The sequence below is a fragment of the Procambarus clarkii genome, chromosome 84 (genome assembly GCF_040958095.1).
Source record: "Procambarus clarkii isolate CNS0578487 chromosome 84, FALCON_Pclarkii_2.0, whole genome shotgun sequence".
NCBI classification, from domain to species: Eukaryota; Metazoa; Arthropoda; class Malacostraca; order Decapoda; family Cambaridae; genus Procambarus; species Procambarus clarkii.
This window is the reverse complement of record NC_091233.1, coordinates 22,786,943-22,800,109: the sequence shown is the minus strand read 5'-3', so window position 1 is coordinate 22,800,109 and position 13,167 is coordinate 22,786,943. Positions and strand designations below refer to the sequence as shown.

Genomic DNA, 13,167 nt, shown 5'->3' with positions numbered 1-13,167 from the left:
TGACTGTCGACGTGCTAAAAAGGCTTAAGTCACGACGTCGTAAGGACTCCTTAAAACAAGCCAAGATAGTTAACAAGAAAGGTAACAATGGCTCTTGAGAAACTCGCCTGATGTGTATAATTATATATATATATTATATATAGATATATATATATATTATATATATATTATATAGATATATATATTATGTATATTATGTATATATATATTATATAGATGTATATTATATATATATATTGTATATATATATATTATATAGATATATATATAATGTATATATATATTATATAGTATATATATATATATATATATATATATATATATATATATATATATATATATATATATATATATATATATATATATATATACTGTGTATGCATCTTAAAAATCCCAACTAGCGTGATTAGCAGCGCCAGTCAGTTACCATAGCGTGACATTCAGGTCACCGTTCTCCTGATAGGGTCGAAGGTCAGGTGCAAGCGCTCCGCAGCTTTGATTGGTCTGTTGTCTTGCTGTGATAGCTCTGAATGTGTATGATGGACCTGTCTGTCTGTCTCTAACAAGTCTATATTATCTTGCTCTAATAAGTCTACTGTATGTCTGATAGGTCTACTGCCTAGTTCTGATGGGTCTACTGCCTAGTTCTGATGGGTCTACTCTCTCTCAATAGTCCAGAGGTGATTAATTTTTCTCTTCTTCTATTTTATTAATTTTCTCTTATAGAATGTAACATTATGTTATGTTGTCACGCACCGTAGCGCTTTCACTGTATGTTTTCATGCTCATGAACTGTATAGCTTTCACTGTATGTTTAAAAAACGATAATGCTTACTTTTAATAATTTGCTTTTTTTTCTGGCTTACATAATTTGGAAATATTCTTAAAAATGTTTAATGAGCAATGTCAAATTCAGTTGACTGAATTAACCATACAAAAATACCACCTACGGCATACTTGCAATTAAAAGAAAGGTCAGATTTTTTTATAATCCAATTTATAGCCACGGAGAGTACGTAGGACGTCTTTGCACCTGACCTAAGCTGACCCAAAATGACAGGTCATCAGCTTCCCCTCACTAATGACCCCAGGGCGATAGGTCTCCCCTCAGTCATCTTGTGATTGGTGCATATTTTTTCTCTCTCCCACTAGAAAATTTGAAGGTTGCCCGTGTGAGATTAAGAAAGAATTTGAGGAAAACCAAGTGCCATAATGTTTTTATAAATGTTCGTAGCTTTCTTTTTGTTTTTTCTGGTGGTCCGTGACAGATATCAGATAAAGCTGATTTATATAGCATCTGGCTTTAAGAATAACATAATATCAATAATAAAATAAAACTAATAAAAAGGAAAACAATAAAATCTAGTCACTAATACCAGAGAACTTTTGAGTATTAGAGTAATGGATCATAGCATAATTACTAGTGATTGTTGCTGCGTGAGTAATGGTGGTGGTGGCAGCGTTAGTACTAATTATATCTTTAGCAGTACTAATAGTGTATTGGATAGTAAGAGTAGAAACTGTAGCACTAGCAGTAGGAGTAGTGGTAGGTACAGTAGTAGAGAAGTAGCAGTAGCAGTAGTAGTAGTGGTGGTAGGTACAGTAGTAGAGAAGTAGCAGTAGCAGTAGTAGTAGTGGTAGGTACAGTAGTAGAGAAGTAGCAGTAGCAGTAGGAGTAGTGGTAGGTACAGTAGTAGAGAAGTAGCAGTAGTAGTAGTGGTAGGTACAGTAGTAGAGAAGTAGCAGTAGCAGTAGTAGTAGTGGTAGGTACAGTAGTAGAGAAGTAGCACTAGCAGTAGTAGTAGTGGTAGGTACAGTAGTAGAGAAGTAGCACTAGCAGTAGTAGTAGTGGTAGGTACAGTAGTAGAGAAGTAGCAGTAGCAGTAGTAGTAGTGGTAGGTACAGTAGTAGAGAAGTAGCACTAGCAGTAGTAGAGAAGTAGCACTAGCAGTAGTAGTAGTGGTAGGTACAGTAGTAGAGAAGTAGCAGTAGTAGTGGAAGGAACAAAAGTATCTTTAATAACAATATCAAAAACAAAAATCATAATGATAATAAACTATTAATATTACAAATAATATTAATGTAAAAAATATATATACTTTAAAACCACTAACATCAGAATATCAGTAATCAATAAATTCATGGTTCATAAACCAACAAGCAAAATTCAGAAGACTTAATTACTCTGTTGGCTCTCTTGCCATTAGCACCGTGTGTCCGGATAAGAGCAGGACACTCTTACGTAATGATTACCGAAAGTCCTTTAATTAACAACAGTAGACACTCGTATCTTGATAGGCGTGTGGCCGGATAACAGCAAGTAACAGCTACCAAGAGATAGCTGACGGGTTTCAAGTGAACGCAAATAGGAATCAAGTGAACGCAGGTGAGCACCAAATGAACACACGGGTACCAATTGAATGCAAACGGATACTAAGTGAAAAGAAATGAATACCAAGTGAACGCAAACGGAGTATTAAGTTTTCTCATACAGGGGGGCCGGGTGCTTTGTGCATGTTGGTCCTTAACCAGGGAGACCTCTCGCCCTATATAACTTGACCCTTAACTGATAGAATTACCAAAAACCGCCCATTACGAAATGAATTACAACTGCAGGGATTGTGTCAGAATACAAGGTAGCTTCTTTCCCTATATAAATAAAGTTCTGAAGTACGGTACCATGGGAAATAGGCTATAAATATCCCATGGTGGCTAAAACTGTTTTTTTCCTCTAAGCTTTCTCATAAGTTTATGCCAACTTCAGAAAGAGAGAATCCCCGACCAGAGGGTCAGAAATCCTCCTCTATAATCTGTGGAGACATTTCATGTCTCCCTAAAGCATCGATAGTTCCTTTATTTAGCAAAATTCCCCCACTACCATAATATCAGTTACCTACAAAGTGGAAGAGGGAGAGAGGGGGGGGGGGGGGGAGGGCATGGTAGAATAGGAGGAGAATGGGTAATGATGGGGAGGAGGGGGTAAGATAGATTCCCCCCACCCCCCATCAATGCATTTTATAGAAAAGGAACCCACACAGACGAGAGAAGGGAAAAATTTTGTCCACGATTAAAAAGTCCACAAGAACAACGAAACACGAAATTTACAATACACACAAGCCTGAAATTGAGGAATTTGTTTTCATTTATCACAAATGTTCTACAACTGAGCTCTTGGGAGGTTCTACAACTGAAACCATGAGAGGTTCTACAAATGAGGCCATGAGAGCGAGTGAAAGTTTCCACCAGGAACATCGCACGGCCCTCAAAGTGCCGCCACAGCGACATAGACACAAGTCCAAAAAAGAAGAAAAAGCTGGTGGACAGTAAAAATCTTGCTGGAAATTGGGCAAATAATGACTCGCGAGCAGCACACGTTCGAGCTTTACTTCGAACCGCATGCGCAGGTGACCGTGACCGATAAGGTGCGAGAGCTTTGGAGAGGTTCACATGGCTGGTCAGCTGAGGGAGGATAGCTAAGTTACCCCTCGGAGGGGACAGCTAAGTTACCCTCAGATAAACAATTATGCAAGCATGCTCTTAGAGAAATTGAGAGCTGAATGCAACTGTAGTATACTGTACATACCTACATACATATATATAATATATATATATATATATATATATATATATATATATATATATATATATATATAATATATATATATATATATATATATATATATAATATATATATATATATATATATATATATATATATATATATATATATATATATATATATATATATATATATATATATATATAAACCATAACTATGTACCATATAGACCCTATAGTTCCTCCCTGAGGCAACCAATACCACAAGTGCCTCTGACCACCTTGGAAATATAACACAATGTACCACTGCATGATTAGCAAACATAATAACAATTATTAATATCATTATTATTAATATTAACATATTATTATTATCATGCAAGGCTGAGGTAAGAATCCCTGTGAATACTTCGTCATTAAGAGGAAACTCATCTAAAATTTATCAACTTAATATTATTATCTTTTTTGTAATTTGTTTATGCAGCAGCCTCTCTTTTGATTATTTGCCTCAATTTCTCATCGGATTATCTACCCGACAAACACTAAGAGAGAAAACAAATCAATGTTTACTTTCCTCAACACATCTACAAGTATCTGCAATTCACATCAGATAGTTAAAAAAAAACATTATATTTCTAAGGAAGAAAAATGGACTTTCAGTCTCGTCTAACAGTCTTGTTCAGTATAATATTGGCCTGCTAATAGGAATCTGGGATTATAAACAGATTATACGTCCAATGCTTTATATTATATATATATATATATATATATATATATATATATATATATATATATATATATATATATATATAAATTCTTTTTTACATTCTATACATTAAAATGCATAAAAATTTTAATTAGCTTTAAGAAATTACAAGGGACAGCCACATTGCAATGAGTTGGATGTGGCACTAGATCAAGATACAGATACCTTGGACGTCTGTTATAATTCGGCAGAAGCCTTTTCTTGCCATGACGAAGAAGAATCGAAGTCCATTCCTCTTCCTGTTAAATACGTCTATATGCATTTCACCAGCGAGCGGGGCTGTTTATCCAGTACAAACTCGACAACAAGTACAAGTTAAAAGTTCAGAAAATAAACAATAGCGTACATTAATTTACATGTACAATGACTTAGATTAATTATCCATAATGGAATAACACTGTCTTGATTTTATTGACTTTTTTGTTGCTTAAATATGCTCTAGTGTCAATTTATGCACTCCAGTATACAACTACAACATGAATCTCGGATCACAATGAGTGACCTGTTTATGTACATCGCCTTCAAAATTATTTAGCTTCGACCCTAATGGCATCTGTCACGAGCTTCATAAATAGGTTACCAAATCTGTTCTATTTCTAAACAAAATATTCTCATGCCAGTAACTGTCAAGAACTAGGTCAGGGAAAAACTCGCGCTCTCCTGAGGGAAGCCCACAAAGAAACCTTTCTTATGACAGCAACCCGGAAATATGCATTTCTTATGACAGCCGCTTGGAGATATGCCTTTCTTAAGACAGCCACTTCGAGATATGCTTCTCTGACGACATCCTGTGGGAACCTGACGATCTCTCCACACACACTTGGATACTTGGGTTTTCTTTGACGCAGAAAGATCTCTGCTGTTAATATTCACATCACACCACCACCTTTACAAATATGCCTTCTTTAGAAAATTTACCTAGAAATTTGACTCGTAAAGGTGCTCTTGGACAACTCTACAGTACTTTAAAAATGGCTTTGCTATTTAAAATCTAAAATAATTTCCTTCACAAATTTATAAGGCTGTTGTTTGCCTTCGACAACGAAAGGTTCCATTAACACCTATAACTCCAGCCAGAACTGTCACAGTTTGTATATTTAAGCTACGAATGAAACTTCTGAATCATAACACAATCATGAATCAGAATACAATCATGCACATCTAAAATAGTTATTCCCAGTCCTCTGTCTTTCTTTCTACCTTCACGTCGATCCTCCTATCTGTCCTTACATAAAAGAGCCATTTGTTTATAGTTTTCTGTTACATGTTTTTCCTGTGAAGAAATCAGCACTCTATCGGTGCTATGGCAAGGAAATATTTGTTTTAACTGAGCTTTGTTTTCTTTAATTCAGCAAAGGAGAACGTGCTTGAGGTAGGCCTGTCTTATTGTTTCCCCCAGGAGAGCAGAGTGCTTCCCCACAAGCAGTAACAACAATATCCTACTGAAGAGGAAATTATATATGATCACAGCTGAGGTCTCATACCCCTAATACTGTAGTATATATATGTAAATATATATATATATATATATATATATATATATATATATATATATATATATATATATATATATATATATATATCTCCCGGATAAATTATAGCTTCAAGCAAATAACAATAAACAATGAACCAAATTTAGCCCTCACTAAGAGGTGTAATTAAGAGCGTAGGTAACAATTACATTAAAGTGATATGTGTCACTTTTGTTATACGTCTTTCCTAGATCATCACTTAATAGACTACCGCCCACTAGTGTATAAAGTTCTAACAACTAGTCACAACTAAAGTGCTTGGTAGAAAATTGAGGAATCGTCTCTACTTCACTAGTCAACTAGAAGGCCAAATTAATTTGCTTTTATGATTTTTTGTTAAAAAATACTCTACTGCATTTTTCCTTTGTCCAATGTTAAATTTTTCATGAACTTCATTGAAGTCAAAGTTTTAGACAATACATACGATACTCCTTATAAAACTTATACAAAATATTCACTAAAATTATACCAGGAAAATGCAATCAAAAGTATATAAATATTGAACTAAAACACATTGTACAGAATATGAACAAATATATATTCATTAAAAGAAAGACTGTTTGATATTCCTCCACATCAAGGAGTTTCACTTCCTTATAAATACAGTAGAATGGAAATCAACTCATATTTACTTTTCTTATGTCATTCGTTATCAGTCTTAACTGCGATCCATGATATTTTCCAAAGGAAAAAATTGGATTTTTTGCTTTTGGTTTGGATCTTCTGCCACTAAAATAATCCATTTGAAAGGTAAAACTACAGCCACACTTCCCACAAGGTTAGAAGTGGGACAGTTGCATATCTATAAATTGAAAAGTTTTTGAAGGGTGCTTTATGTCCTTGAACATAGAGCTTTAGTGGTCACATATTCCATGAAAATTAGATTTATCTGTAAATTCAAACCTTCATCCCAAAGTCATCACTTTGGGTCACTGAAGAGTTCACTAGAGAGAAGAGGAGGTGGAGGAGCAGGAAGAGGACCCTTGGAATGCAGCGGGGTTTAAGATCGTCTTCCAGACGTCCTGGCAGACTTGGCCTTGGTAATTCCTTCGTTAGGCTCTTGTGATAGTGGCGTTGACAGTCGTTATCTAGACGGCATCATCGTCAATAATCTTGGCAACTGTGATTGAGATGTTTCTGTCATATCTGATAACTGGCTAAGATTCTTAAATCCTCCGTTTTGAATGAACGAAGAGGCCCTTCTGTCTGTCTCTCACTCGCTCTCTTTCTCTGTCTCTCTGTTCTCGGTCTAACATTTAGAGTACCAGTCAGAAACAATTAGCATGAGATGATTAGCAAATCGACTTAGGAGAGCTGCTCCCGACTGGCTACATTTCACTGGTCGATTTGAAAAAAAGTTACACAGTACAGTATTTACAAAAAAAAAAAAAAATTGAGGAAACGTCCCCCATTCTAAATGTCCGTAAATCAGCTCTCAATGGAAATCCAGAACTGCAATTCATTTATTCGTGACAAACCCTCATCTTGAATCGAGTAGCCACAAACAAAAGATTACCAACCATCACACAACATATCAATCTCACTCTTTCCTTCCTCTCACTCATAAATATCAGTATGTATAATATAACTAAATTAATCACAAATATAAAATAAAATAATAAAATTAACTGCTTCTGCTAATTTTCAGACGTATATTTTCAAGGTGCTGTCACGAGTGACGCTGTCAGTGTGAGAGACCAGACACCCCCTCACTATCACGACCTTTGTCGCATGTTGTTGAAGATGTGGGTAAGTGTCAACAGGGTGAAGAGAGCCAGAGATGGTACTCCCAGTGTCGCGGCTCCTCCACACAGCTTTATTTCGTGCTCCTGCAAGAAACGAGATGAACACCCAAGCAGTGCATGTGAGAAACAGGATACTTATGCTTTGCTTTCATGCTAAAACTATCATTAGTACCACAAAAGTTATGATAAAAATATAATTCATATTAGTTGTAACAACAGTAGTTATAGAAATAATAGTGATGTAAGTATTATTAATATTATTATTTTTCTATTATTATTATTATTATTGGTAAATGCTTGATAATTTGTGCAAAATTTATGTGACTAACTTCAATTTGCAATGTGAAAAACTCTTGGATTTGTTTTGTAAAAGACAAATTTTATACAAAAACACAGATCTACTCATTTTATAACTCAGTAACATTCAAGAATTCTACACAACATTGACACTATATTATTATCTAATATATATATACAGGTTTGTTTTAATAAATTGTCTCATTGGTGGATTTTCTTAATTACTAATTAGTTTATGACCCATTTTTCTTAAGATTTTTAAGTTACTCTTATTATCATTTATGTAATACTTACATATCTTACTGATTTGCATTCCAATTGTCAAAAATTAAAGATAAAAGTATTTTGGCACTTTTAATTGTTCATTTTATAAAGCAGCTGTAATTCAAATGCCACTTTTTAAGTTAAAGAAGAAGTTATGATTAGAATCCCTTACTTTGTTACAGGAATCTTCATCAGTTTCAGTGATATAAACGTAACTTAATCTTTCAGAAAATGGGTCTCGTAGTGACGTCTCGTCTTAGAGAGTGAGGTAAGATTGAGACTGTAATTCAAATGCCACTTTTTAAGTTAAAGAAGAAGTTATGATTAGAATCCCTTACTTTGTTACAGGAATCTTCATCAGTTTCAGTGAAATAAACGTAACTTAATCTTTCAGAAAATGGGTCTCGTAGTGACGTCTCGTCTTAGAGAGTGAGGTAAGATTGAGATTCTTCTATGAATGATTTAATAGAGAGTTGCTGACACTCAGAAACTCAGTATTAGTAGAGGAAACCACACTTTTATGATTTACAAATGCAGACTTGCAAAGTGTGTCTCCTGACAAAATGTATGGACTTGTATAATGGACTTCGGGATGTGTTAAATGTGCATTGAGAGTGTGATAAGTGCGTGTATATTAAGCAGGTGTTAAGTGTGTACCTATTGAGCACGTGTTAAGTGTGTGGATCTTTTGAGCATATGTTAAGTGTGTGGATCTTTTGAGTACATGTTAAGTGTCTCACTTATGTTGACACATTTGGCACCAGTGTTCTCATCTATTGTTGTTTTTGCTGTTGTTGTTGATGATATTGTTGTTGTTATCGTTGTTGTAGATATTGCTGCTGCTGTTATTGCTGCAGTTGAAGATGTTGTTTTTGTTATTAGAATATCATAATTTTTAGGGCTTTTCCAGCCTTAGTTTTCGAATGCTAATTAAGACCTCAGACAGTAGCCACCAAGCAGACATGGTGAAGTAGGCAGGCTGAGAGACACAAGGAAGAATCAGGGAGGGGAATGTTGTTTTTTGTGGTTGGGGGAAGAGGGTAGTAGGGGTTTAAACATGCTTCTTCATCAACATAACAAGAAATAATACAGAATCAAAAATGTATATATTTTACTTTATCAAAAAACCAGCATTGAATGTAATGAAACGCCATTTCCTGGGTGAGTCCCGGAGGCTCCCTGGAGCTTACTAGGCTGATATGCTATGTCAGACTTTGGTATCAGTCATGTGTATGGAGTTCTTATGGGCCTACGGGGGCCACGAGCCAGAACCTGGCCCCCTCCATAGAGGCAAGGGGAACAATGGCCTATAGAAATCCCCGTGTAATTGGAAGTATTCTATGTCTGCCATCGACCAGGTTAGGCACCCAGAAAGGTAGGCGTCCCAAAACAAACCCCTATTCTGGTGAAAATTGCAACCAAATTTTCAACCTATCAACCAACGAGTGGATAGAACTCCCCAAACAAAAACGAACAAACTAGTATGACGTCACCCGTCGTCGCGCCGCTGTCTGCGTAGCCCCCCTCCCCGGGAGGGGGAAAGGGTAGCCCCAGATCTACTGCGCCGGCAATCCACACCCCAGTTCTGAGGCTGGATGTCAAAACACGCAAAAAAAATGCCAACCGGAGGGAGGGAGGGATGCCGGGGAGCCTACGGGACTAACCTAGAAAATGGCGTTTCATTACATTCAACGCTGGTTTTCTGGGGGGAGACCCTACGGCTCCCCGAAGCTAACTACCCACAGTGGAAAAGAATAGGGACATACCCGGGAGTCAGTTGCTGCTCACTCCTCAACCCAAAGTCGAGACAACTTGCTGCATCCGCCAACCCAAAGCGACACAGGCCCGACTGGGCCCAGGAACGTTTACAAGGTAACGAGCAGCCAGGACCCTGATCGACCGCCAAAATCCCCGCACCTGAATGTCAGCCCAGGACATATTGCCAAAGACGGCGCCAAGAGCCGTGAACTTGCGGACGTCATGGGCACGGGGATAGACCACAGGCTGGCTAGCCTTAATAACCCTGCGGACGACTTGGGAGACCCGCACCCTCGAACAGGGAAGAAGGGAAACTGGATCAACCCAAAGCGCGTCCACGAACACAGAAGCCATGGCGCACAAATAACGGCGGAGAACTGAAACCAGACACAAAACATGATGCACCCCCGGCCGAACCAACCAAGCATCAACAACCCAGGGACTCCTCCGGAAAGCAGCAGTATCATTCTTCGCCAAAAAAGGAGAAGGCTGCAGACGAACAAACCGATCACCCCGACCGAAGGAGCAGAAACCTCTGCACTGGAGGAGAGCATGAAGCTCACCTACCCGACCCCCAGAAGTTAATGCCAACAGGAAAAAGAGCCATCGAAAAACAACCCGGAACTGAAGGGACCACAACAAAACGAAGAGAAGAAAGAAAAGAGAGCACTCTGTCCAATGACCAGGACGGCTCAGGTGGCGCATGAGCAGGCTGGAGGTGAAACAATGCCCGAGACAGCTTATGAAATGGAGCAGACGTGACATCAATACCGAAAGCAAGCTGAAGCGGCTCCGCCAGCGCCACATGATACGAGGCGACAGTATTGGGCATAAGCAGATGGTCCTTGAACAACCAAGAGAGAAAGGACAACACCACCCTAACAGAAAGCGAAGTACAGCGACGAAGATGTAAGAAGAACCAGAAGGACCGCCAGGAAACTTCATACTGCTGCTGAGATGCAGCCCGCAGGTGGGACACTAATAAGGAAGCCACCTGATCACCATTGAGGTGATGATAAACTCGAGTCAAAAATACCATACGCGAAGACTTGAGGAGGTCAAACCATCCACGTGACGTACTAGTCCGATCTGCTGGAAGAGGTGGAGCCACGGAAAAACCTCCGGGTTCGGACACCGAGCAAGCAGCGCCTGAAACCACTGCTGGGCTAGCCACCAAGGGGCCAAGAGGACAACTCTCCCCTGGTAAGTCTCCAAGCGAGTAGTAGGCCGAAAAACCCAAAGAGGAAGCCGGCGACGCAGCAACTGATGCAAAGCCCCCGGGGTCCGAACCCAGCGATCGCCCAAGAGAGGCGGAAAGGACGTCCCAGAAGGAACCAGAACAGCCGACGAAGCCAGACCCGACCTGGCGAGTAGACCAGCATCGCAAAGTTCAGGCTCCCGCACAGACTCTCGAGCAACCGCTGGGTGACCCAGGAGCCCCCCAGAAACAGGCACAAGCGGGACCGCAGTCGCAGAAGAGACTCCGGAGGAAGAGACAAGGAAGCAGTCCAAGTCAGCCCCTCCCCAGCCCCAGGGTCCTCCTCCGCAGGACCCTGGGCCAAGTCCTCCCCCCAAGCACCAACCCCACTAGACAAGGCCATAGAAGCCCGATAGAATGAGGCTCGCTGGTCAGACCCAGAGGCTTCGGCCGGGGGAGGAGACTCGAATGCCTCTGTCGCCACATCGGAAGGGGCATCCCCCGAGGCTGCTCAAGTCTCAAGATCAACTAATTCCTGTCCCGACTCCAAAATCCTCAGACGTTTTGGGGTCGGAAGCAGGGAAGGGGGACCAGAATGAACAACAGGAGGGGAAGGACCAGGAGGTGCAGACTGAACCAGGGTCGAAATGACCCTTACCCCCAAGTCCGGAACCCTATAAGCAAAATGGGGCAGCCCCGGGGCATCCAGGTGAGCAACCAACCGAGCGCGTTGCAACAACCGAAACCTAGAATGCAACGCCTGTGCAGCCTGTACCCGAAGATGATCATCCATAGATTGGGTAAATTGAGTCACCAGCAAGCAACAATACTCACAGGACTCAGGGTTGAAAGTGTCACCAACCCAACAGGCTGCATGACGGAGGCAAAAACAGTGAGGGGTCACTCTGAGACAAGGGGACCGAACAACCCTCAAACTCGCATGAAGCGAGGGGGATCCTGGGGTCACATCCATCGGACCCATGCATCCCCTAGGGGATTCCCAGGGTCCTAAGTGTTTACTAGAAGAGGACTCGCTCTCAGGTAAACCCAGGCAGGGTACTGCTAACCGGCGCCCAAAACTACCAAACTGTCTAAAACTGAACCCCAGGGGAGTGTACACTCACAGGGACCAAGCAGGGGGCACCACCAAGTATCAGGGGAAGGCCAAACACCAGTGGCAATTAGGGCAGAACCCCCACCAAGGCAAAAACAAAAAGAAAAACAAAACCCTGCAAGAGGACAACGTACCACGAAGGAACAGAGCCGGCCGCTGTGATAGGTGACAACTAGCTGCACAGCATCCTGCGCCCCTTACCAGTGCAAAAACTGCCTCTTACCTGAAGGTGAACTTGGGAGACAAAACACCCAAGTACCCAAAGGGCGGCCGAGAAACCGAGCAGTAAAACGGACTCACAGAGGCAGACCTCGAGGAACTTGTGGAAGGTAACCCCAAGCTCTAAAGGCAGTACTTACAAGGTACCTAAGGAAGGGAACCCCTAGGCGCATGCAGCCTGAGTACTGAGAAATAACTCCTGGCTCTCGCACCCCTGGAGAACAGCAACCACACACAAGCCACAGCGCCACAAAAATACTTGAGCCAGAGCACACAACCGAGCCGATAGCATCAGCCTCAAGAACTAGAGTGTGGATTGCCGGCGTAGTAGGTCTGGGGCTACTCCTTCCCCGTCCCAGGGAGGGGGGGGGGCTGCGCAGCCAGTGGCGCAACGACGGGTGACGTCATACTAGTTTGCTCGTTTTTGTTTGGGGAGTTCTATCCACTCGTTCGGCTTTTGGTTGCAATTTTCCCCAGAATAGGGGTTTGTTTTGGGACGCCTACCTTTCTGGGTGCCTAACCCGGTCGATGGCAGACAGAGAATGCTTCCAATTACACGGGGGTTTCTATAGGCCATTGCTTCCCTTGCCTCCCTATAGGGGGGCCAGGTTCTGGCTCGTGGTCCCGGGTAGGCCCATAAGAACTCCATACAAATGACTGATACCAAAGTCTGACATTAGCATATCAGCCTAGTAAGCTCCGGGGAGACGTAGGGG

The 13,167-nt window shown here is 40.8% G+C and overlaps 1 protein-coding gene across 1 annotated transcript in view; it reads right to left on the bottom strand.

Annotated features, from left to right (window-relative positions):
* Positions 1-4,106: 4,106 nt before the first annotated feature.
* LOC123774883 (voltage-dependent calcium channel subunit alpha-2/delta-3) overlaps positions 4,107-13,167 on the bottom strand; it is a 366,618-nt gene continuing 357,557 nt past the window's right edge. Inside the window, 1 exon segment of the mRNA XM_069316631.1 lies at positions 4,107-7,685. Coding sequence (XP_069172732.1) covers positions 7,572-7,685 — 114 coding nt within the window. The 3' untranslated portion in view covers positions 4,107-7,571.